At 40.4% G+C, this 26,724-nt stretch overlaps 1 protein-coding gene across 16 annotated transcripts in view; it reads right to left on the bottom strand.

Annotated features, from left to right (window-relative positions):
* Window positions 1-26,580, bottom strand: part of TTLL5 (tubulin tyrosine ligase like 5) — a 282,100-nt gene extending 255,520 nt beyond the window's left edge. For 4 of the 16 annotated variants that reach the window (XM_053224745.1, XM_053224741.1, XM_027066200.2 and 1 more), the window contains exons 1-5: window positions 26,264-26,576; window positions 24,750-24,919; window positions 18,897-19,003; window positions 7,568-7,650; window positions 5,875-5,981 (exon numbers count right to left, since the gene is read on the bottom strand). In XM_053224745.1, the coding sequence (XP_053080720.1) occupies window positions 5,875-5,981; window positions 7,568-7,650; window positions 18,897-19,003; window positions 24,750-24,823 (371 nt within the window). In that variant the 5' untranslated portion in view covers window positions 24,824-24,919; window positions 26,264-26,576. Of the gene's footprint in view, window positions 1-5,874; window positions 5,982-7,567; window positions 7,651-18,896; window positions 19,004-24,749; window positions 24,920-26,068; window positions 26,216-26,263 lie in introns of those variants that run through there. The other 12 variants (XM_053224746.1, XM_027066197.2, XM_053224743.1 and 9 more) reach the window with 8 other exon arrangements.
* Between the last annotated feature and the right edge of the window lie 144 nt (window positions 26,581-26,724).

Raw genomic sequence — 26,724 nt, 5'->3', positions numbered from 1 at the left:
GAGTGTCTTTGTGACATGACAGCTGGTTCCTCCTACATCAGGTGATGTGAGAGGGAAAGGGACAAGAACAAAGCTGCAATGACTTTAATGACCTAGTCTCAGAAGTGACACCATGTCACTTCTGCCACAAAGTGCTCATTAGAAGTTACAAAGTCCAGGGGCGCCTGCGTGGCTCAGTCAGTTAAGTAAACATCTGACTCTTGGTTTCAGCTCTGGTCATGATCTCACGGTCCGTAAGCTCAAGCCCTGCGTCGGGGTCCGCACTAACAGTGCAGAGCCTGCTTGGGATTCTCTCTCTCTCTCTGCCCCTCCCCCCCACCTTGAAAATAAATCAACTTAAAAGTAAAAACAAGAAGTTACAAAGTCCAGCTCACACCCAAGAACAGAAAAATTAGCTCAACCATTTGAAGGCAAGGTCAAGGAATTTGCGGACACGTTTTAAAACCAACACGTGTGTATGTATTTAACTTTATAAGAAACTGCCAGACTGTTCTCCAAAGTGGCTGTACTGTTTTGCCTTTCCCACTGGCAAAGTTTCAGTGTTGCAGTTGCGCTGTATTCTGACAAGCACTTGGTGTTGTCTGGTGTTTTTTCTTTGTTTTTAGCCATTCCAATAGGCAGTTAGTAGTACCTCGTGTGTGTGTGGTTTTTTTAAGTTTGTTTATTTCTGAGAGACAGCGAGTATAAGCGGGGAGGGGCAGAGAGAGAGGAAGAGAGAGAGAGAATTCTAGGCAGGCTCCATACTGTCAGAGCAGAGCCCAATGTGAAGCTTGAACCCACAAACCGTGAGATCATTACCTGAACTGAAATCAAGAGTCGGATGCTTAACCGACTGAGCCACCCAGGTGCCCCACCTTGTGTGGTTTTAACTCACATTCCATTAGTGACTATTGATGAGGAACATCTTTTCATGTCTATCTTCCTTGGTGAGTATCTGTTCAAATATTTTTAGCCCATTAAAAAAAAAAAAACAGCCTGTTTATTATTGAGTTTTCAGAGTTTATTATACATTCTTAGATACAAATTCTGTATAGATGTATGTTTTGCAAATATTTTCTCCCAGTTTGTGGCTTACCTTTTCATTTTCTTAACAGTGTCTCTCAAAGAGCAGACATTTTAAATTTTCAGGAAGCCCACTTTATCAACATTTTTCTCTTATGGATTGTGCATTTACTGTTAGAGCTAAGAAATCTTTACCGAATCCAAGAGCACGAAGATTTTCTCCTGTGTTTATTCTAGAAGTTTTACAGTTTTAGCTTTTACATTTAAATCTGATTCTTTTTGCCAAATGGTTTTGATGGGATTTATGAGTATTAAATTTATTCTAACATACTTTAAATATAAATAAACAAAAAAAGACTGTGTTCTAAGTTCGACTTTTGATAAATATATTCAAATTTTCAGGGTCCAGAAGCCAAATGCATCAAATAAATTCTACCTTCATAAAGCTTCATCAGCCGCCTGTGACTATTCACTGCTAAAAATCATTATGAAACATTTTAGGTGTTTTATGTTAATTGAGTCCTAATTCTTTAATAGTACAAAAAAAAAATCTAGATTACCCAAATAATGAAAAAACACTAGTAACCAATTAACAAGTACCAAACCCAAAGCATTCTGGGAATTTTTACACAAAGATACCTAGAGGGTGCGACCTTCTGAGAAACATGGCCTGAAAAAAGGACTTTCATGACTTGAAAATAGGACCGTTGAGGAAAACAGAAGATGTGGCTACCTTTCCCACATTTATAGGCCTAATGCCACAGCAGTAACTGTCCAGCCTCTTCTATAACTACATGGAACTTGCATCACCATTAGTAAAACAAGTACCTGCGGGTCGGATAGGTTTCTCCTACACAGTGACCAAGATAGACCTTAATGTTAGACTACAATGATCCTATTGTAGTAAAGTACCAGATCACTAGGTTAAGAATCCCACTGACAACTTAAGTTACATCATTAAAAGATGGATGTGCAAGAGACAAAATTTTAAAGAAAAGCAAGGAAATGATCACCACAAACTTCAGGCAATAATTGCCACCTATCAGGAAGTATATTCCAGAGCACTTCAGGTAGCCTCAACTGGACTCACGAGTTCCACTACTGGCTTCCACTCATGGTTTGCTCCACCGTTTAAAAACCATCCAAGAATCTTTACTATAACCACTAAAACTTAATGTTTCTCAGTTCAAATTTTTCAATATAATTTCTTAAAATCGAAGGGGACTTTGCCAAGTCCAGGTATCACAAACACTTCTTTCTTACCCATCATCCTCTTCATAAATGTAAAGCAGAGGTCCTTAAATTTTAGATAAGAATCATCCACAAAGTTTCTTTAAAATTATTGTTTGTAAGTCCCACATCTCAAAATTCTGGGATAAAGTCTAGGATTCTGCATTTTCTACAAGTGTCCCAGGTGATTGGGGTACAGATGGTCCACGTTATAATATTGATTTAGCCTAGAACAGTGATTTCCAAACTTTCCAGATATAAATCACCTCGCTGCCTTCTTTTTTTTTTTTAAGTTAATTTATTTTGAGAGAGACAGAGTGTGAGCAAGGGAGAGGCAGAGAAAGAGGGAGAATCTGAACCAGGCTCCATGCTGTCAGCACTGAGCCTTTGTGGGGCTCAAACTCACAAAACTGTGAGATCATGACCTGAGCGGAAATCAAGAGTCAGACACTTAACCAACTGAGCCACCCAGGCGCCCTATCCTGACTGTTTTCTAAATATATGGTTTCTAGGTATATACTTACCTAGAAAGATTAAGCACCTAGAAGGTACTTTTTAAATATACATCTTCCCTGGGTATGGTGATTCCACGAATCTACAATGGGACCTGTGAGTGCATATTTTTAAATAGTCTGCCTGTGACGTTTATCATCAGTTAGAAACACTGACGAGAGGATAAGAAAAAGAATGCATTCTCCTACAGATGCCCAATCCTAGAGGTCTCCAAATCCTTTTGCTTGATACCCCCCATACAAATTTTAGGAAACTATATATCCTTTAGTCGGCATCTAAGATTTTTCATCAAAAAAAATCTGGTTACCAAGGTCGCTCAGCCCATCATCCCAAATGGGCCAACGAATGATAAATCTTATTTTAAAACAAAATTCTAACGCTACCCTTTTAAGTATATTCAAGGGAATCAAAATAACATCAGGATTCAAAGGCTCCTGTACATTTTAAAAATAGTATCGAAGAAAAAGCTCTTTTTCTGTCAGTATATTTTTCGCTTTTTAAAATATACTTTTTACTGAAGGTAATTTATATACAGAGAAGCATACAAATCACAAATGCAGAGCGTGATGAATTTTGGTCACCTGTGTGAGCACCACTGAGACTAAATATAGAACATTCCCAGCACCCCAGAAGCCTCCTTCACACTCCCAACCCAGGCATGATCCCTCAATCACTCTTGTTTTTACTTCTTCTGTGACGCTTCCCCCAAAGAAGGGTTTAGCCTCATAGAACATACTTCATGCTTGCAACTCGTATATCATCATACCTTCTCTATAACAAAATATGCATATGAGTTAATATGCATTATTTTCAGATTTCATATGATCATTAGGCTATAAACTGATTATCACGGCAACTACTGTAGTACACAATATATCAAAACACCATAAATATTACGAATTTTTATTAAAATGTACAGTATACCAAGGTTAATGTCTCCATTTTGATAATTTTGCCACTGTTATAATGGATATTAATGTTAGAAAAACTGAGTAAAGGATACAGAGTAACTATATTATTTTTGCAACTTTTCTAGAAGTCTAAAATTATTTAAAATTAAAAGTTAAAAATTATATTAAGAAAGTTCACAATAATATTGGAAACATTGAAAAAAAATTTTTTAACGTTTATTTTTGACAGAGAGCGAGAGAGAGCGAGAGAATGAGTAGGGGGAGGGGCAGAGAGAGAGGGAGACCCAGAATCTGAAGCAGGATCCAGGCTCCGAGCTGTCAGCACAGAGCCCGACGTGGGGCTCGAACTCACAGACTGAGAGATCATGACCTGAACCGAAGTCAGATGCTTAACCAACTGAGCCACGCAGGTGCCCTGGAAACATTTTAAGTGCCTGAATGCCTCTTACACTTGAGTTCAGGTCTCTGGATTGAAACCATGTGAGACAGAGCAGCAGAAGCCACAAAGCATGGTGCATTTAGATGATGGGTTATCAGTGTGTTCGAACATACAAGAACACCACATTCAAGGAATACTCCAGAAAATACAGGTTCAAATTTATTAACGCTGTTTAATTCTAAACTGAGACAGAATTCCTATACACCTACAGGAGTACTTCAAAAACCATTAAAATAAATAATAAACTAGTAACATGAACTGGAACGCAGACTCCAGTGTAGGCTATTTCAAGGACTCTTTAAATGCCTACTTAAGATAGACCGTATCTGATTCACTTCAACCATCCAGTCACACATTTAGAATACCAAATCCACATCTTCTAGACATGAAGGAAGAAAAATAAGGCTTAAGTTACTTTTGCAAACGAAGCAGAGACATAAAACTGAAACTTGTTATGAACTCAAAATTCACATTTAAGCAAGATTATGAGGAAATTACTTGACTTGGGCCAGGTATTTACACACAGTGACGAGATATAAGAGAATGGAAAAATTAAGAAAGAAACTTCATTAGATAAAAATGAGAAAAGCATATGAAAATAAAACTTGTGAGCATGAGTAACTAGGACTTAAGTCCTAGAACTAAATAAAATAAAATGTAACCACAGTCCAAATAAAAAAGTTGTACTGGATTTCCTTCTCTTCATGAGATGAGATTTGTTTCCCTCTTGTCTACAAGGTCATCTATCTGTCTCTCCGTGGTTGAGTATGACTGCCAGAATAAGGTAGGGTTTCAGCATCAATTTTATTCCTATTTTCTTCTTCACAGATGAAAACACTAGGAAACTCTGGTCACAAAAATAACAGCTAACACTTCTGTAGTGTTTACTATGTAACGAGCGAGCACTGTTCTAAATAGTTTAGATCTGGACACATTAAATCCTCACAACAGTCCTGTGAAGTGTGGATCATTAGCAACATCTTTTTACCAATGAGGAAAATGATGTTCAGAAAGGTCTTGTTACCAAGGTCGCTCAGCAGAACTGGTATCCGGGCCCAGGCACTTGGTTAGAAGAGCCTATGCTCCTGGCCACTAGGCAGTATTGGCTCTCTAGGCTGCCATTAAAAATGCAACTGGAAGGAGTTTTCTCTACCAGTGACACTCAATTCTTTCAACTTCCTAATTCTGTGTCAAAAATCACAAGATGATCTACCATTACAAATTAAAATTAATGGCCTATCAGCTGACAACTTGACTATGTCAAGTTTTATGCTTTGGATTCTATTAAAAGCAAAGAAATTGAAATCACTATCACGGAAAAATAATTTGTCATTACCAGAATTCAATTCAACACCATTTTTTGGAGGGGGGAGGGGGTTTTGTCTGGAACCCTGGAAATGTTTGCACCCAAGGACAATGCACCATGTTAACATTCTAAGAGGGCCATTGTTTTATAAACGGGAAGAATAGTAACTGAAAAAGGAGGTGAGAGAGGGAGGACACTTCCACACAAGGGGCTCTCAAACTGCTCAATCTTAGGAAAGAGAACCTATGGGATTTGCAATCCAGAAACAGTCTCCTTTAGAACCATCCATGTCTACACATCCTTGGAGAGGCTTCGTATAATACATGCTTACAGAGATGAACACCTCGGTTTGATTTGCAGACTGCTGCCCCGTATCACAGACTTCTTTTTTTAAGGACATTAATTATCTCTCTTGGCCACATGCCCAGTGTCAAGTACCTTTAAATGGAGCAAAGTAGCTACAAGAGCATTACCTGGGAAAGTGATTAACCTTTTGTGCTTCAGAAAGGGTGCGAAGTAAGAAGGGCTTCAGGTGGGATCCTGTCCACATTAGGTTATAGTCAGTGCTGCTTGGGTGAACCTGAGGGCAGATAAAAAGATACAAAAACATCAGAGATAGCCTCTCTCCAGGGAGATGGCAAGAAAGGCCGTAGAAATTTTTCATCTACAGAACAGAGTGAGTGCCCAGTTAGTATTTAAACCTAGTAAAATAAAAGCTGAGTATGAAAAGCTGTAAAGGATGGGATAGGTGGGCAAATCCCAGATACAAAAAGTGGAATAAATGAATCCTTCTATAGAAGTCTGTGATGTCTCTTAACATTCTTACATATCAAAGCATGAGAAGAGGGCTCAAACCCACAACTCTCGTCTCAGTGTCCTTAGGTCCTTACAGATGCTGGATATAAAGCACTGATCAGGACTAAAACCTTGTCATGGCAAACCAACTTAGGATATCATTCATTCACTCATAAGAATGATTTTGTCCATTCATTTGTCTGTTCATTCAACAATTATGTACCCTGTGCCTATGATGTGAGAGGTACCAGTGAGGCCCCAGAGATAAAACACCAAGACAGGATATAGACTAGTATCAGAACTTTCACAAAATGTCTACTTCAGACCTCAACCTAAGATAAGGAGCTAGGAACCAGACTATCATCAATCTTCTCAAAATATCTACAGTGTAAATCATTCCAGCATTTTTGCCTGTCCCTTTTAATATCAATATCCCAATTTTCCTAATTTTCTTTGGGAATGACATACCATTTGGTTTTAAAAGACTGCCAGTCACCCCCTGACCCCCTACAAGGAGCACTTCCATGGCCCAAGCTGGACTAGTCATACTATCTCCAGACGGGGAGTCTTCAGTGGAGAAAGGCACAATGACAATGAATGGAGTTGAGTCACCTCTATGGCAGTCCCCCGAAGAGACAGTCCCTAAGATTCCTATTCCCAGACCCCTGGGGCTGTTCTAGTCTCTTTCCTTACAAAGGCCTGCCTTTTCACCTCTTCCTCTGATTCTGCTACGCATCCTGTGTATAACTTACCCACAAATCCTTTATTTATTTTTTTAACGTTTATTTATTTTTGAGAGAGACAGAGACAGAGCACGAGCAGGGGAGGGGCAGAGAGAGAGGGAGACACAGAATCCAAAGCAGGCTCCAGGCTCTGAGCTGTCAGCACAGAGCCCAACATGGGCTCAATCCCACAGACCAGGAGATCATGACCTGAGCTGAAGTCAGACATTTAACCGACTGAGCCACGCAGGGGGCCCTCTTTGGGTTTAAATTAGGCAGAATCTACTTCTGTTGCTTGCAATCAAAGAATCTTAATTCAGTATCAGACCATTCCCTATGGGCAGCTCTGTCTCTACCCCAAGCCTAATCATAGCAAGAAAAACGTTTGGGGTTTTTAGTTCAAAAAAAAAGAGAGAGAGGAAGGGAGGAAGGGGGGGACGGGGGGGAAGGAATCTTGTGAAAATGTTTTCCATGCATTTCAAGGAGAAACTGGTAAATCCACTCAGAAATTCAACATAAGCTCTGCATCATCACTAAGCATAGATTCCCAAGTACCCTCTAGAGCTGCCCTATTAACTGGCCGTCAGGTTGGATGTCTAGGATTTTCAGTTTTAGAGCAGATCAGGTGAGGTAGTAAAAATGAGCTTACTTCATGAAATCCATGGGCTGTCAGAATGCTGCGTACCAGGCGACTATCTGTTCGCACAATCTTGTAAGACAAATGATAACGTTCTAGAGAAAAACACAGAATCAAATTCAGTAACCAAAAAGTTAACTGTAGAGACAAAAATAAAACTGTGAGATTGTGGCTTGCTTAACTGTATTCGGTAACATTGTACTACTACCCTTACGCTATTATTAAGTAGGCTACTATTATTGTGGACCAAGGGTTCTTAACCTGACATTTGCTGCGGGTTATTAAAAATAGATGGGAGACAAAATGGCATCTTTGTTCTCACTACTAGTTGAAATTTAACATTATCTTCAATTACAAATGTAGGCACAAAACGGAGTGTTAGCAATACCCGTGACCTTGCCACCTATAGGTACCAGGTGTTTTAATATTATTGTACAATTGTTACAGTTATCTGAAAATGTCATTTCTCACAATATATAAAAATTATGGCAGTTAACAAACCTCCTAGCAGACCATGTTATTTAATGCACTAATAAAAATGCATATACGTCACAAATTTACCTTTTATACAATATTTTGATAATTACATTTCAATACAATTGATTATGGTTAGACTCCTATATATTTTCTATACACTTCAGAACCATTATGCTGAGAAGAGACCCACAGGCTTCCCTACACTGCCATTGCACATTTGGTCCACTGCACAAAAAGGTTAAGAACCCCTGCTCTAGACAGTCCTCTGTGTGCAATAATGCTGATTACCAGTGTATCTTAGACCAGAGGTTACAAACTGGCAATCCAGGGCCAAAACCAATCTGCAGACATTGTTTGTTAACTTCTCATTGTGCTTTAAAAACAAATTGAGCCTGGGTCTCTCCATCGGTAGAGCATCAGACTTGTAATCTGAGGGTCCGGGGCTCATATCCCTGTTCAGGCGCCAGATGCACCTTGGGGCGCCTGGGGAGCTTAGTCAGTTAAGCGTCCGACTCCTGATTTCCGCTCAGGTCATAATCTCATGGTTCATGAGATTGAGCCCCCACATCAGGCTCTGCACAGACAGGGCAGAGCCTGGTTGGGATTCTCTTTGTCTCTCTCTCTGCCCAGTCCCCACCCATGTGCGCACACTCTCGCTCCCTCTCTCTCAAAATAAATAAACATTAAAAAAAAAAAAAAAGACTTTCAAACACTTAAATTAAAAAATAAGAATAATAAATGAAAATAAATTGAATTATTGAGGCGCCTGGGTGGTTCAGTCGGTTAAGCGTCCAACTCTCAATTTCAGCTCAGGTGGTGATCTTACGGTCATGAGACTGAGCCAGGAGTCCTTGACACATTACGTGAACCGTCACAGAAGGCAACCAAGAATAAAGCAACAATGGAACAGAGCCCACCACGGGACTGGTTGCTTCTCTCAGGGTATCAGCGTGAGGACCCCACCTCAGGAGGCTCCGAGCCAGGCTTTCTGCAGGAGGCACAAAGGCCCAGTGAACTGCCAAGTAGATACTATGCTCCATGATGAGTGCAGAGCCTGCTTAAGATTCTCTCTCTCTCTCTCTCTCTCTCTCTCTCTCAATCTCTCTCTCTCTCATCACTCTCTGTCCCTCTCCCCCCACCACAAAAAAAAAAAAAAAAAAAGAACGAAAAACAAATTGAATTACTAACCTTCTGAAATTGGAGGAATTCATTTAAAAATCTCGAATTCTGGGCTCTCTTGAAAACCCTGGCAACCCTGGGCTCGCTCTCTCTACCAGGGTGAGTCCACTGAGGAAGGGTGAGTGCTCCCTTCAGGACAGGTTCACAGGGTCTAGTTCAGCACAGTCCCCTCATGGTCCCTTCACTCATTCACATTACCCGCCAGGCCCCATACGCATTCTGTGCTTTTGACCCCTAAGACTAAAGTCTGTAATCATGTGAGATTTCTACACATCTCCAAAGACTAAATTTTACTTCGGCCCACTAAATGCCACCTCTTTCTACGCACCACCACAAAGTGTTTGAAAAAATTAGCTAAGAATTCTACAGCACAATTAAAAAAATTTTTTTTTATTTTTCTTTTTTAAAGTTTTTATTTATTTATTTTGAGAGAGAGCAAGCGAGCGAGCATGAGAGAGGAGGGGCCGAAAGAGAAGGAGAGAGAGCAAATCACAAGCAGGCTCCACACCGGTCAGTGCAGAGCCCAACGTGGGGCTCAATCTCACAAACCATGAGATCATGACCTGAGCCAAAGTCAAGAGTCAGACACTTAACTGACTGAGCCACCCACGTGCCTCTCCTAAATTATTTTTTTCTTAAGCAATCTCTATGCCCAAGGTAGGGCTCAAACTCATGACCCTGAAATGAAGAGTCACACGCTCCACCAACTGAGCCAGCCAGGCAGTGCATCTATAGAATCATTTTTCGAAAAAGACTGCACAGTGAACAATTTTTGAATGAGTGTAATACAGAAACTTATAGACAGACCTTAGAACCAAATTCAGCCTCTCCAGTCAAAGATAAGCCTATCTTTTTATGAATTTATGTGAAAATATCCATAAATCCCTGCTGCTACTTGCCCAGCCCTGGCAAGAACACCATGCAGAGCAGACGCAGGAAGACGGGAATGAAAAGACCAGACACTCCATACTTCTCATTCTTGTGGCAAACTTCTAAAGCCCAGTCACAGGGTTTTCCCAATGATCAATCACTATTATGTTGTCTTTGCAATACGGTTATAAGAAAAACACTTCAGAGTCATGTCTTCACTCCAGCGCAGAGAATAATTTAAGAAACAGTACAGTGCACTGCTTAAGAGTTTGTCTTCTGATTCCAAGTTGGCGAGGGAAAGCACAAGATAGGCCTGGAATATCTTGTTACGCCCAAAGAGAGGAAAGTGCTCAAAAACTGACTGGGAACATGTCACAAGGATCTCAATGGATCACAATGGATCCCAAGGATCTCAATGGCCAAATTTAAGACAATTTGAAAATAAAAATGAATTATGACAGAGATAGAGTATAATCCACTTATATTTAAGAAAAAAAAAAAAAAAAAAGAACCCACGAGTCCACACTGGTAAGAAGGTATACTGGTTTTCCATTGCTGCTCCTGTAATAAACTACCACCCACTTGATGGCTTTACCAGCACAAATTTGTTGTCTGATATTTCTTATGTCAGAAGTCTGACACAGATGTCATCAAAGCAAGAGGGGGGCTGCATTCCTTTCTACAGACTCTTTCTATAGGCTCATTTCTTTTCCTTCTCCAGCTTCTAGAGGCCTCCCCCATTCCATGGCTTTTGGTGCCCTTCCTCTATCTTCAAAGCCAGCAATGAAGGGTCTGGTCCTTCTCACACAGCATCAATCTGACTCCTCTTCTGCCTCCTTCTTCCACTTTAAAGGACCCTTGTGATGAAGGTCAGTTGATTAGCAACCTTAAATCCACCTACAAGTTCAATTTTCTGTTGCTATGTCAGGTAATATTTTCATAGGTTCTGGGATTAGGGGGTGGACATCTTTGGGCGGGACCATTATTCTGCCTATCAGAGGAGGGAAAGTTCTTTACAGAAAATCCAGCTAATAAATGTAAAAGGAAAGAAACAGAAAATCAGTATTTCACAAAAACTGTAAGAGGAAGAGGTTCAGACTAAAATCAATGGAAACCAATGGGTGAGAGACTTGGGAAACAGGATATTCATGCATCTCAAAATATCATTCCAGAGAATGCTTGTAACAAAGCAAACAAAACAACAAAACAAAACTTCTGATGAAGTAATCTGGTGAACACTATTCTCAACCAAATGATGAGGGGCACCTGGGTGGCTCAGTAGGTTAAGTGTCCGACTTCGGCTCAGGGCAGGATCTCGCAGTTTGTGAGTTCCAGCCCCACATTGGGTCCTGTGCTGACAGCTCAGAGCCTAGAGCCTGCTTCAGATTCTGTGTTTCCCTCTCTCTCTGTCCCTCCCCCACTCACACCCTGTCTCTCTCTCCCTCTCGAAGATAAAGAAATATTTTTTAAAAAATGATGAAACTTGCCACCACCAACAAGGCAATACAATTATATCACATGCTTCCTAACGTAATACACTGAGGAAGATACACTATGTGATAGTCCTACAAAACTTTAAACCTGAATCTAAACATGGAGAAACAATCAGACAATCCCAAATGGAAGGACATCTGCAAAGCAACTAGTCTGGAATCTCTAAAACTGTCAATGCCATGAAAGACAAAAAAAAAAAAAAAAAAGCCTGGGAGGTTAAAGGAGAAATATGAAAACTAAATACAATCTTTGACTTCATCCTAGACTTTAGAAAAAAAAGTAGTATAAAGGTCTAAATTGGGGCGCCTAGGTGGCTCAGTCGGTTAAGTGTCTGACTTCGGCTCAGGTCATGATCTCACGGTCCGTGAGTTCGAGCCCCGCATTGGGCCCTGTGCTGACAGCTCAGAGCCTGGAGTCTGTTTCAGATTCTGTGTTTCCCTCTCTCTCTGACCCTCCCTGTTCATGCTCTCTCTCTGTCTCAAAAATAAATAAACATTAAAAAAAAAATTAAAAATAAATAAATAAGGTCTAAATCGGAACAACTAGGGGAATGTGCATTAGCACTGTATATTAAATAAAAGTACTTTACCAGTGACAGATTTCCTGAATGTCACCTCAGTACTGTGGTTATACCAAGGACGCCCTGCCCTTAGGGATACATTGCTAAACAAGATATTATGGCATAAAGTACTTGAACTAATTCTCAAATGGTACAGAGAGACAAAATGTTAATAGTTGGTGAGCACGGGGAAACACTATACATGCATTCAATGTACTGTTCTTACAGCTGGTTGAGAGGTTTTTAATTTTTCTAGGTTGAATGTTTAGAAAGTGAAAGAAAATCTGGTCTCTTCATTATAACTGTGATCCCCAACATCTCCATTTCTGCGCGTGCAAAAGCCAAAGGATCATCAACGCCAGAGACCAGAAGCGCACCTGATGCCGCACCGGTTCGGCACTGGGGGCCTCACGGTGCCAGGCCATGGGGAGGGCAGTGAGGAAGGTGTGCGGAAAAACGGAGAATGACCACCTGGGGACTGCGGAAGGAGGAGGAGCAATAAGAGAAAGAGTCTGTCTCTGCAGTGTAACTGCCAAGGGTTCAAATCCTGGCTTTACCACTTCCTGCCTGCAATCATGAACAAATGATTTCTCCATGGTCAGTTTCCCCACTTGTAAAATGGGGTCGGTAATAAAGGTACTTACCTCACGGGGTAGTTCAGTTAACACACATAAAGCTTTTATAACACTTGTTGCTACACAGCAGCATAAATTTTTACCAAGTAAAAATTTTCATAGCGTAAAAAAGTAAATATGTAGCAAAGTAGCTATTAACACATAGTATTACATAATAAATTATGCATTTTATGCAGCAAATTTAAAAATAAAAATGCGGGGCGCCTGGATGGCTCATTCGGTTGAGCATCCGGCTTCGGCTCAAGTCATGATCTCACAGCTCGTGAGTTCGAGCCCCGCGTCGGGCTCTGTGCTGACAGCTCGGAGCCTGGAGCCTGCTTCAGATCTGTGCCTCCCTCTCTCTCTCTGCCCCAACCCACTCGCATTCTGTCTCTGTCTCTCTCAAAAATAAACAAACATCAAAAAAAAAAATTTTTTTTTAATTAAAATGCTATTTGTACTCTTTCTCCTACTTTTCCTAACACGGAAGAAAAATTCCATTATCACTACACTCAGTGACCACTCACAGTATGTAAATAGTAATCAGTGACCAACTTCCTCTAATCTATACCAGCTAACTATAAGCCAACTCCAATACTTTGCACATGCTCCAAAAGGGGAGTGCAAGAAAGATAAGGTGCAAGTGTGACTGCCGGGGATTTTAACTCACATTCATGTTCTGTGTCCAATGATGCTGATTACCAGTGTATTTTAGACCAGAGGTTATATTTTGGTGACCCAAGGGCCAAACCCATCCAGCCTGCAGACGTGCTTCGTTCATTCTTTGTGGTGTTTTAAACATAAAACTGAATTAGTCACTAACCTTTTAAAACTGAAAGAATTCATATAAAAATCTAGATTTCTGGGCTTCGTCTGAAAAACCTGGCAACCCAGGGCTCTGCTCCCACGGCAAAAGTCAAACGGAGGCTTGCAACTATAAACTGAGCTAGCCCCCAACTGTCCAAGAAACTCCCTTATCCATACTTCCTTTCACATAAAAAGCAGCAGGGCGTGATACGGTCCTACTAGCGAACTGCCTAACATCTGATATCTGAGCCTCTAAGCATGCACCAAAAGACCGTGGAATTTTCCTCTTCTCCAACCACTCACGTGTGTACCGGGGGCAACCTAAAGTGCTAGGCCTCCTGGCAAATTCCAGGACTGACGGACAGCAGCGCAGCAAACTAAAACAAGGAACCAATAATCTAACTATCAGTACAGAAGCACCCAGGGAGTGAGGACATGCCCTAAGAAGTTTGGTCAAAAATAGCCTGGGAAACCAGAAGGAAGATAAAACTGACTTTCTTTACTTTTAGAATTTAAGAGCAATCCTTTCAATGGCAACACAGTGTAGCTTTGCCTTACTGTCACAAAATGAGGGCTACACGTGTACTGTTGAACATGGTAGCCGCTAGCCACGTATGACTACTGGGCACGTGAAATATAACTAGTGTGACCTTTTGAAACTGAATTTTCAACATTATTTAACTTTATTAATTTAAATTTGAAAACTGATATCTGATTCAATTACTGGAAAACGTGTTTGGAACTTGAACGTATGAATTTACTTTTTCAACTATAATGTGTGGAAAATCTAACCACAGACTAAATATTTGTGATGAAATATATTTTGCACCACACTGAGATGCACTCTTAAGTGTAAAATACATACTACGTGTCAAATATCTTTTTTTTTTTTTTAATGTTCATTTATTTTTGAGAGAGAGAGACAAAGGACAAGCTGGGGAGGGGCAAAAAGCGAGGGAGATACAGAATCCAAACCAGGCTCCAAGCTCCAAACTGTCAGCACAGAGCCCGACACGGGGCTCAAACTCACAGACTGCGAGATCATGACCTGAGCCAAAGTCGGATGGGTGACTGAGTCACCCAGGTGTCCCATACATGCCAAATATCTTAATGATTTTTCTATATTGAGTAAATGTGGAAATGACAATTTGTATTAAATAAAATATATATATTTTAAAGTTTATTTTGAGAGAGAGCACACTTGCACATGAGCAGAGGAGGGGCAGAGAGGGAGGAAGAGAGAATCCTAAGCAGGTTCCATGCTGTCAGTGCAGAGCCCAACGTGGGGCTTGATCTCATGAACCATGAGATCATGACCTGAGCAAAAATCTAGAGTCGGACACTTAGCCAACTGAGCCACCCAGATGCCCCAAAATAAAATATATTATTAAAACTAATTTCACCTATTTCTATTTTTTTTTTAATAAGGCCACTGGAAAACTTACATATCTAGCTTGCATCATATTTCTATTGGACAGTGCTAGTCTACACAAATGCAAACTGACATTTTGCAAACTGAGGAACCTGACAAATTCAGAGACAAATGATAAAACGATGCTGGGGCGCCTGGGCGGCTCAGTCAATTAAGCGTCTGACTTTGGCTCAGGTCACGATCTTGCGATTTGTGAGCTCGAGCCTCGTGTTGGGCTCTATGCTGACAGCTTGGAGCCTGAAGCCTGCTTGGGATTCTGTGTCTTCCTATCTCTCTGCTCCTCCCCCCATCATGCTCTGTCTCTCTCAAAAATAAAATAAAATAAATTAATTAGTTAAATTAAAAAAAAAATGATGCTTCCTTCTAGGAATGGATTACCTTAAACTGCAAATATCTCTATTGTCTCTAGAATGCAATCCATTTACATGTTCAAAGTATATACAATTTTGAAAAAAATGGATATAGTAAGGAAAAAATATATTTCTGGAATATAGCAATATTGTGCAAAAAGTATTAACAATAAATACAATGAAACATTTAACAGATAACAGAAAAAAATAAGACTGGCATCTAACACTCTAAGATCAACAGAAGATAACTAATCCCCCAGAAACTTCTCAAGGGGATTTAAACACAGGATTATGATCTGAGCAGATCTATGTCAGCTATTTAAGAAAGAAAGAAAAAAAAAAAAGACCCAGAGAATTTAACAATTCAGAAATCTGAGGCAGCAACCAGAAAACTCATTCAAATTGTTCTTTTCATAAAGGACTATGAGAAAAATCACGATACCTCAAAGAATTGGGAAGATACAGAAAATTCGAAAACAAAGTTTGAGAAAAAAGTTCAGTGGCCTTTTCTTTAATCACAAGTATGTGGAAAGGGGGAAAAAAGATATATACGTTCTAAAAACGCAGGGACTGGTTGAATAATGGAATGACAACACTGATGGATACTAATTCCCAGTAAACCCTGGATACTCTAAAAAAGGAAGGGTCTGCCTATTGCCATGGCATACAGAGATGCATGTATGTGACAAGCAGACCAAAAGTATGTTTGGGGGAGATTATTTACTTCTGTTGTTTGTACCCACCTTTGATGTTTTAACTCCAATCATGATGACAGGGAGTTTCTTTGCAAATGTTAGCAAAACTTTAGTTCTTCCAAATTCAGAGAACATGAATGAACCATATCCCTTTAAGTGGTAACCTAGCAACTTGCTGAAGGGATTAGAACAAGACCCTTGGGGAGGGAGGAGGATTCAAATCCCAGAAGCAGGTGTTCACTGTCCTCTGAACTCCTAGCTTATTATGGTGCAAGGACAGACCTTAAAGTCATTTCAAACTAGAACAGATCCTGTTCAACAAGTGAAATTAAGTAGCACAAGTTTTGTGTGCCTACTATGTGCCAAATATTAAATGATCTCATCAATTCTTACAATGCCTGCAAGGTAGTTATGATCTCCACTTCACTAATAATAAAACAGGTCAAGAGAGTTTAAGTGATTTGCCCCAGACTCACAGCTAGTAAATACCAAAGCTGGGATTTGAACCGGTAACTACAAACCCATGTACAGACTCTTTTCACTATATCACACAACACTTCTGATCCACGGTACTGTAAACTCTGAAGATAAGCTACAGGCTAACCCAGGAGTCAGAGCACTACTGAAAATCAAAGAAGAGTGGAGAATAGAAAAACAATAGAGAAAGTAAGCAAAATTAAAAGTTGGCTCTTTAAAATGATCAAAATTGACAAACCTCTAGCTAGCTTGAAAAAAGAGATTCAAATTACTAAAAGCAGAAATGAAATGGGGACATTACTATTGACCTTACAGAAATAAAAAGGATTCTAGAATACTATGAAATAAATAAATAAATAAATAAATAAATAAATAACTACTATGAATATTCGTATGCCAACAAATAAGATAAACTAAATGGACAAAAACTAAAAACACATGAACTACCAAAACTGACTCAATACAAAATACAAATATGAATACATACATAACAAGTAGAGGTTGAATCAGGAATAACCCTCCCAATAAAGAAAAGCCCAGACTGGATGGATTCTCTCTCTCCCTCTTTCTCTCTCTCAAAATAAATAAATAAAAATGGGGCACCTGGGTAGCTCAGTCAGTTAAGCCTCTGACTCTTGCTTTTGGCTCGGGTCATGATCTCACGGTTAGTAGGTTCAAGTCCCGTGTCAGGCTTCATGCTGACGGTGCAGAGCCTGCTTGGGATTCTCTCTCCCCCTCTCTCTTCCCCTCCCTCACCTGCTCTCTGTCTGTCTCTCTCTCAAAATAAATGAATAAACTTGAAAGAAAGAAAGAAAGAAAGAAAGAAAGAAAGAAAGAAAGAAAGAAAGAAAGAAAGAAAGAAAAGGCATCCAGGTTGGAAAGAAGAAGTGAAATTAGTGTGGTATGTTACATTGATTGACTTTTGTATGTTGAACCATCCTTGTATTCCTGAGAGAAATCCCACTTGGTCACGGTATAGTCCTTTTAATATGCTGCTTGATTTGTTTTGCTGGTATTCTGTTGAGGATATTTGCATGTGTATTCATAAGGGATTTTGACTGTAGTTTTGTTTTCTTGTGATGTCTTATTCTGGATTTGGTATCAGTAATGCTGGCCTCATATAATGAGTTCCTTCCTCTTCCTTGGAAGAGTTTGAGAAGGATTGGTGGTGTTGATTCTTCAAATGTTTGATAGAATTCACTAGCGAATCCATCTAGCAGAAGAATGTGGGAATTGTGTATCTGATAAGGGTCTAGTATCTAGAATGTTTAAGAACTCATAACTCAACAACAAAAAGTCGAGCAACCCAAATCAAAAATAGGCAAAGGCTTTGAATAGACGTTTCTCTAAAGAAGATATACAAATGGCCAAGAAGCACATGAAAAGATGCTCAATGTCATTAGTCATTAGGGATATAAAAATCAAAACCTCAGTAAGATACCACTTCACCCCCACTAATACAGCTATCATCTAAAAAACAGAAAATAACAATTGTCAGTGAGGATGTGGAGAAAATGGAACCCTCCTACATCGCTGATGCAGAATTGTGTAGACACTATGGAATCTCCTTTGGCAGTTCTTTAAGAAGTGAAACATAGAATTACCATAAGATCTAGCAATTCCATTCCTAGCTATAGACCCAGAAGAATTGAAAACAGGTGTCCAAACAAAAACTCATACATGAATCTTCAGAGCAGCACTGTTCACAATAGCCAAAAGGTGGAAACAACCACCGACTGATCCATCAACTGATGAATGGATAAACAAAATATGGCATTTCATGAAAAGGAATGAAGTACGGATACATGCTCAACATGGATGAACCTTAAAAACACTATGCTAAGTGAAAAAAGCCAGACACAGAAGACTACATCCTGTCTGAGTGGATTTGTACGAAATGTCCGGAACAGGCAAATCGCTAGAGACAGAAAGCAGATGAGCAGTTACTAGCTGCTGGGGTAAGGGGTAATAGGGAGTGACTGCTTAATGGATACAGGGTTTACTTTAGGATGATGAAAAATGTTCTGGAACTAGATCGTGGTGAGGGTTGTACAATAGTGTGACTGTACTAAATGCCACTGAATTGTACACTCTGAAATGGTCAGAAGGGTACGTTTTGTTTTGTATATTTTACCACAAAGAATAACAATAACGCACATACGCATAATTCTGAAGACAAAATTCAAAGAAGAAAAGCAACTTAAAATGCAGAAAATTTAAGAAATTACAAATAATCCTTTCGGGCATAAAAAAAAAAAAAAAAAAAAAGCTATATTTTTCTTGTGACCAACGCCCTTTTCCTACTTACATGTGATATCAACTTCTGCAAGACAAGGGTACAGGGGCCATGCCCAGCCCTGCCCTCTGTGGGGGGATGTCATACCTACCGCCAATGACTCGAATATTGTTGTCCTTTGTCAGAATAGCCTCAGCATGGAATACCAAAACTGGAATTCTCCTGCAGCCTCCGGTCCACATGATACACGGATGATCCCTACAGCCGTAACAAAAGGTTTTCATTAACTGACAGCTCAAAGTCTGAATTAACCACTGACGCAGATCGCCGTGGTTTGCTGCTTAGCAACTTTCCCTCTGCCTGGAACAAGAACCCCAAATGCCCTATGGGAAACCATTCATCTCCCATTCTTAGCCATGTGCTCTATTTACGATTAACTCCCTCCCTGCTCCAGGGACGGGCTTTGATTGGCCTCAGCCATTCAGGGTCTTCACCCCTCAGTTCTAGTTACTGGATCGGGGATGAGCACATAAACCCACTGGAGCCAGTGAGTGTCAGAAGATATGTTGTGAGACCCTCTAGAAGAAAGCTGCTTCCTTTCTCTTCTAGAGCAGCTGCAGGAGAGATGGCTTCTTCCCCTTGACGGTGTAAGAGAATGAGGTCTCCAAGTACAACTGTCATTTTGTGTCCTTGAGGGAAGAGCCTGGAGCTGTCAGTAAAGGAGGAAGTCAGTGAAAACCTCATTCGAAGAATGAGAGACACGAAATCCTGAGAAGCAAACGTGCAGCTGCAGAATCAAGTCTTTCCCGAATATGGGTTAATAAATTCCCTTTATGGGGGATAGCGGGAAAAAAAATTTTTTAATAAAAAAATGAATTCCCTTTATCATTTAAGACAATTTATGTTTTAATCCCCAGCATACATAAAGAATCCTAACTAATATACAGCATTCACAATAACTTATATACCCTTTTATACTCTACAGTCCCTTTTTAAGCCAATTTGATGACGCATCCTAAGATTCTGAGCCAGGAACCCAAAATTAATACAAGCGCTCCAATTAAAATCACGTATTTTAAAGCAAGCCTATACAAAATGGAGTAATATTTCTCTCCAGAAAAGGATCTCTGACTTTACTCTCTTCCTCTATCCTCAGGAAATCTCTGTTTAATCAATCTCAGACAGATGTACATTTACTCAAAGATTAGGAAAATCTTCAACCTCCTTTGTGCAAGGAGTTAGGAGGGAAAGAAATGACCGAGTCCCTACTATGTGCCAGGAATAAGAGCTTTCATATGCTATCTCACTTAATCCTCTTACCCACACTAGGAACTGGGGGGAAAAAAAGGGTGTCTCAGAGAGGGTAAGTGATTTGCTGAAGGCCACACAGCTGGTTAAGTAAGGGAAGACGTACCTGAACCCAAGTGTCTGCCTGGGCTCTTTCCCTGTTTCCATCTCCCTAATCACATTTCAGTGATGTTTCGTATACGGAACAACTTAAACCTAACAGTTTGGGAACCTAAACTAATCAATTCCTTAAACAGAATAAGATCCATTTAGCCAAAATTTGGGCCGCTCTCAAAAACTTACATGACCACACCTCTTTAAGAAAGGTCACACTACAAATCTCAGAGTCAAGTCAGACCCTCCCAACCCATGTTTAAAAAGATGCCCATTTTGAATGCACAGGCTGCCAGGCAGACTTGGGACTTTGGATGAGCTGCCAAAGTGTTTTAGCAAAAAAGCAAAGAACACCATACCTAGTTCATTTCCTGTTTTCTAGAAATGGAATGTGGATGCTTACTGCTCCTACTTTTTGACTTGGGTGCCAGTGCCCATTTGTAAGAAAAGGTATTTATCAGGGGCACTTTTTAGCAAGAAGGATTTTTTTGTGGTTTGCTTGCTTTTTAATCTTAAACACCTGTAAAAGGTGGGCACGGGGCCAGATGATTCCTAGGATCTCTTCCAACTGTAATTTTTCTACTATATTTCTAAGTTGGAGGATAGAGAAAAACTAGGCAGCCTAAACAGCAAAGTCTTGGACAGAAAGTCTGGAAATGATGCAAAGTTCCTCGTGAATCTAGCACTAGCTACAAACTGGCACCACTCTGCCTTCCCGTTTATAAACAATGGATCACTGCTCCAAGTTAAAACGCGTGACAAGAGTCAGGAACTCAAGAAACACATACAAGGCTAAGAACAGCCAATGCCCTAACTATGCTATTTGTGGAAAACCAAATCCCTGATGGAGAAATCCTTCCACTTACAACCTATGAAAAGATAAAAGAGGTGGCAGACATGTAATGAATTCAGCAGGTCAACTAAAACACACTTAAGGCAGACGCTATGTCGTCTTTAAAAGCATGCTCCCGCCAGGTGGTGCTAAAGGCAAAAGATTCAAAACGGTCAGGAAACTGAAAATCGGGACTTTAAATTTTCATTCACACCAGAAAAAGCTCTACATTAAGAAAATACCGCTCTTAGAGACATGAACGAACACAAGACTTGGATGACTACCGAAGCAGAAGGTTTGAAGGTTCACTTTACTGAAAGCTTAACAACGTCTTGGTTCTTAAAAACAATTTCATGAGGCATATATATTATTTACTCCTGGAATCTGGCCTACATAATTCAAAGCTTCTATGCCTTATTCATACCAGTGCCCCTGCTGGAAATGCCTTCGTCATTTCTGTTCATTTAGCCCTACCCTTAAGACCCAGTTCATCTCACCATCTCCATAAAGCCTTTCCCACCTCCTCCAGCCCACAGTGACGCCTTCTTTCTCGGAATTCCTATAGTACTCACTGTAGAATCATCTGTTGATGATCTTTTTTTCCCCATGTGTATGTCGACGAACTGATATAAAGCTGGCTTTTATGATAGGATTTAAAATTATTTTTTTAGTGCCTTAAGAAACCTTGTATCTAATCCTTTCACATCTACAGATAAATCTAGCAAATACAGAAAAAGAGCCCCTTTAAATTCACTATTTGAAATAATGCCAGGCAAAATAAGGACTGCCTGGACAGTTTCTAGCCCTGAAGTCCAGGACTGCCAGGCATGAACTCTTTAACACAGCCTTGGGATCTGAGCAGATCGACGATATGACCATGGAGATACATCTTTGAATTAAATCAATGCCCTTAGATGATTTATGGCCTTGTAACTTCCAAAACTTTAAAAGTGAAAACGTATCACTCCAAGTGTGAACAAGACTGGCTTAAGATTCCTAAAGTATAAAACGTCTGATAGATAAGACATGAGCTGCTGGAACATTAACAGTCAAAAGTCAACAGGAGTTTGAAAGGAAGAAGAGCAAAAATCCATGAAATTGGATTGGGATGGGGAATGACACCTGTATTTTCACTACCTTCTACTAGAAACTTAACCTTTCTCAACTATGAAGGTGGGCAACCTAGCCCAGTGGTACGAGCGTCATCTGTGCCTTTGAGTCTGTCTGAAATTAGAGACTTTTTCTACCGTATCACACAGGGGTTGCAGATACCTAAAAATATCATTTACATTTATCACTTAGAGTAGTTATTAACCTTGCCACGAGATCACCTGTGGTCAGTCTTCCTCATCCGACATGAAGCTGGACAACAATTTGGTAGGTCCCACAAAGCAATCAGTCAGCTGCCAAATGGTGACACAGCACAGTGGTGGTCCAGACAACCAAGATGCTTCCCAATATTCCCCACTTATAAATGCTAACAAAGACTACCCGACAGAATGATGAGCTCGTGCAAACTGAGCAAAAACAGTCTTCACGCTGCAGTCTTTGGAAAATGGAATTTAACTTACCCACGTTTCAGATGAATAATCTTGTTATTTAATGCATCAGTGAAAAAGCACTTATCACTACACTGTGTCACAAGTTTGGGTTTTTTAATCTTAATAACTGCCTTCAATGTAATTGGTACTATTTTTAATGATATATATTTTAAGCACCTAAAAATATTATTCTGATAAGGGATACATGGCATAGAAAAAAGTTAAGAACCCCTGATCCAAGGTGATCTAAAGCATAAAGTCTCCATTTATTCCTTCATTCAGTCACTCAGTCAACAAGTATTTACTGAGTACCTACTATAATATTAGGTTGAACCATCTGAAACTGTCAATATTTTACTGTTTTTGACCTATCAAAACAGCAATTTCATAGAGTTCAATCTAATACTCATCAGGCCCAACCCTTAAGCCCACTAATAAAAGAAATAGTCATGAAGTAAAAGAATGATCTTGAGGGGTGCCTGGGTGGCTCAGTCGGTTGAGCATCCGACTTCGGCTCAGGTCATGATCTCACGGTTTGTGGGTTCAAGCCCCATATCCAGCTCTGTGCTAAGAGCTCAGAGCCTGGAGCCTGTTTCAGATTCTGTGTCTCCCTCTCTGCCCCTCCCCCACTCGCACTCTGTCTCATTCTGTCTCTCAAAAATAAATAAATGTAAAAACAAAATTTTTTTTATATGATCTTGAAATCAGAAAGACTGATGCTTGCAGCAAAAGTTAAATTTTGTGAAACAGGTAAGCAACAGCACACAGAAAGCAAAAAGTCACAAGAAGCTAAAGTGACTAGAGGGAATTATCCATTTAATTATCCTGAATAAGACTGACCCAAATATAATGTTAAATCTCTATTTTTTCTATGACCTAACAGTGATGAGAAGCCTCTCTCCAAAGCTTTATGAATGCTTCAGTAATTTTTTGTAGTCATATTAAATAATGTAACCTTCTACTTTATAGTAAGAAATCCACTTTAAATTCAATATTAAAGCCAGTACGAATAATGCCTTAACATTTGTATGGCACTTTATCATTTATAAAGTAGTTTCCTACATATCATTCTATTTGATTCTAATCATACCTCTACAAAATAGCCTGGGAGATATTATCCCCACTTTCCAGGTTACATAGCATACAAGTACCCAAGGAGACTCACAGAGAATCTTTAAAAACGAATCTTAACTTCGAGTCGCACTCTCTCTTTGTCCTCTGTGCCAAATAATAATGTTAAAGGAGGCAAAACAGCAAAGTGCCTCAAAATCCTGGAAAACTGGGTCTGAATCTCAATCCATCACTTACTCCCCCTGAATCCCTGAAAAAGTTCTTTGATATTTGCATGGCTGAGCTTCATCAAGTGGGAATAATAACGTGTTCAGATTAAATGAGATACATCAGTTAAAGCCCTTACCGTCATCTATGCTAAATGATAAGCTGCACTTATCACCGTCGTTCATTATTATTATTATGAGAATCCAGCAGTCAAAAAACTTGACTCTTACCCAAAAGAACTCAGGAAAGCAGTGTGGTTCAATGGACAGAGCACAGGTTACAGAATTCTAATGTACTGCCCCACAGTTACTCTGGTAAGTTACTTGACCTCTCTATATACTATCATTTTATGGTTGTAAAAGCTTCTGAGAAAATAATATAACCTATCTCACAGAGTTTGGAGGCCTACTTTGCTTTAATGTCTACAAATATCAAAATCTCCTATGTTACAAGCTCCAATCAAGAGTATACAAAGAGCAACATCTAGAGCCAATGTCACTCCTGAGCCCAGAAACAAAGCCTTATCTCATTTCAGATAGCTAAGGGTAACCAACTAATAAAATCTTGAATTAGATTATGGTTAGAATAAGAGACTCTTAAATACAAAGGACAAACTGAGGGTTGATGGGGGGGTGGGGGGGAGAGAGGGGAAAATGGGTGATGGGCATTGAGGAGGGCACTTGTTGGGATGAGCACCAGGTGTTGTACGTAAGCGATGAACCATGAGAATCTACATCCAAAACCAAGAGCACACTGTCTCCTGTATGTTAGCCAATTTGACAATAAGTTATAAAAAAAAAAAAAAAAAGAAAGAAAAAAAAATCGTGGTCAGAAACTAAAACCAGAGTCAGGCTATACCGAAAGAAGGACTAGGTAAAAGAAGGTATAAGTAAAAGAGAATTCTTTTCCACCCTAAAGGCAAAGGGTCAAAAGCAAGCTTGCTCTTACTTACTCTTGGCTTACCACCTCCTCATCCTCTGAGGATGATGCTGTCTCCTCCAGGTCCCGGGCCATCACGACTGGCATTTCCTTTAGGGTTTGTCATGCAGTCAGCAGACGGGGGGCCTCAGAGACCTTTCCTTGCAGATTCACTGGATCAAACAATTTAGGTGGCACTGATTCCTGCAAGAAAGCCAAATGATTCGAAACACAACAGGGTTGTCTGTTTGTTGGTTATTGCTATTAATCTTCCAAGTCTAAAAAAACGAATATTTACCTAAATGGTGCCCAACCTCTGGAAGCTTACCTTCTCTCACAGTGCCCCACTAATGCCACAAAAATCAAAATTTTTTTCCAAACATACTGTCTGTCCTCTGTGCATTTAGAGAGCTGCTATTAAAAAATAATAATAAAATAAAATAAAGAGCTCTTATTAAGTTTGAGCTTCTCATTTTTCTTTTACATACTAAATCTAATAAGACTTAGCTCTTAGAAAAGTCTGAGATAGGTGGTCGATTGCCTAAAACATAGACTCCTTGCTTAGAAAAACCTGATCTGGGTTAAAAATAAAAACTCAAGATTTACGATCCTTGAAATTATTTCTTTAGACTCTATGACAAGCACACAGGTAAAATGCCCTCATGTTTCCACTAAAACAAACTCAACCACTAAACTAAAAGATTAATATATTCTCCTGAATCAAGGTCATAAATAGCTGGAAAAAACAAAACAAAACACTGTCCTTTCAAACACTCAAAAATTATTCTCCCTTACTAAAAATCACAAACTATGATCTGAATCTCGCAAAGGCATTAAAATTAGGATATTTCTAACTTAAAATATGTTTTCATAGTAAAAAGTACGTTTGTTGGGTGTTTAGGGCTGAAATGGAAATTACAGATATAGAAAATGAAAATGTTTAAATGACCATAACCCTATCACTCAGAGATAATCATCTGATGTCGATCTTTGCAAATCTTATTTTTCTATGCATTCATATACACATATAAGATCGTAAACAGGACAAAAACCCGTGGATCCCGATAATGATCCCTACAGATCTTCAGCGGAATGGGCACGATCTAATAACTTCAAAGGCGTTCTTCGGGGGATTCCCAACGGGATTTCTCGATCTTTCCCAAAATGTTGGGAAGTCCTTTAAATTAAAACGAAACAAACAAGACCTCCAAGCGAGGAACGGATGCCAAACCTGTCGCAGGCTGCCAGCAGAGTGGAGAGAGACACGGAGATCGGAAGAAGATTAAGGACAACTCGCTCAAGAAGCGTCCTCGCCCTAAAGGGATCAGCCCCTCAGCCCCACCCCCGGCTCACCCCAATCCCAGGTAGGTCCTCAGATGCTCTCCACGGAAAGGACAGGGGCGACTCCGCCGCAGCGATTCAGCCCAGCGCGCCCGGAAGCCAACAGCTGCTCCCAGACTTCAAGAGGGAAGTGCAGCAGCTGGCGCCCGCCCAGACCCGGGAGCTCACCTCCCTCCGGTAGGGAAGCGCGCCGGCGCAGGCGTTTACCTGTCTCATCTTCCCATGGCTCGGAGCCGGCGGGCGGGGACCGCGCTCTGCGCCTACCACCCTCTCCTCCTTCCCCAGCCGGGCTCACGGCCGCCGCCGACGGCTGCTTCCCCCGTTACTACAACAACCAACAAGCAACCGCCCGCTGGGAGCCACTGCGCAGGCGCCCGCCACCCCGCGCTGAAAACGCTCGACTTCGGGCGCGAAGGAATTTCGTCACCGCGGCGCAGCGCGGGCGCAGAGCTTTGCCCTCAACAGAAGTCTTGAGTTGTTTTTTCCGCTCTTTTCCCCTCCACTCCTAAGGGGTTGACTCAGCCGCGAAGTTCTTCCGCCACGCTCAAGAAGAGGGCTCACTGCGTGAGCAGCGGTACAGAGGGGCGGGGGTGGGGGAGGAGGTGCCTTGAGAAGCGGCACCCGCTGATTGGCAGTAAAGGGGTTCACGCCCCATCTCCTGCTCGAGC

The sequence above is a fragment of the Acinonyx jubatus genome, chromosome B3 (genome assembly GCF_027475565.1).
Source record: "Acinonyx jubatus isolate Ajub_Pintada_27869175 chromosome B3, VMU_Ajub_asm_v1.0, whole genome shotgun sequence".
Classification (NCBI taxonomy): Eukaryota; Metazoa; Chordata; class Mammalia; order Carnivora; family Felidae; genus Acinonyx; species Acinonyx jubatus.
This window is presented reverse-complemented; position numbering and strand designations above follow the sequence as displayed.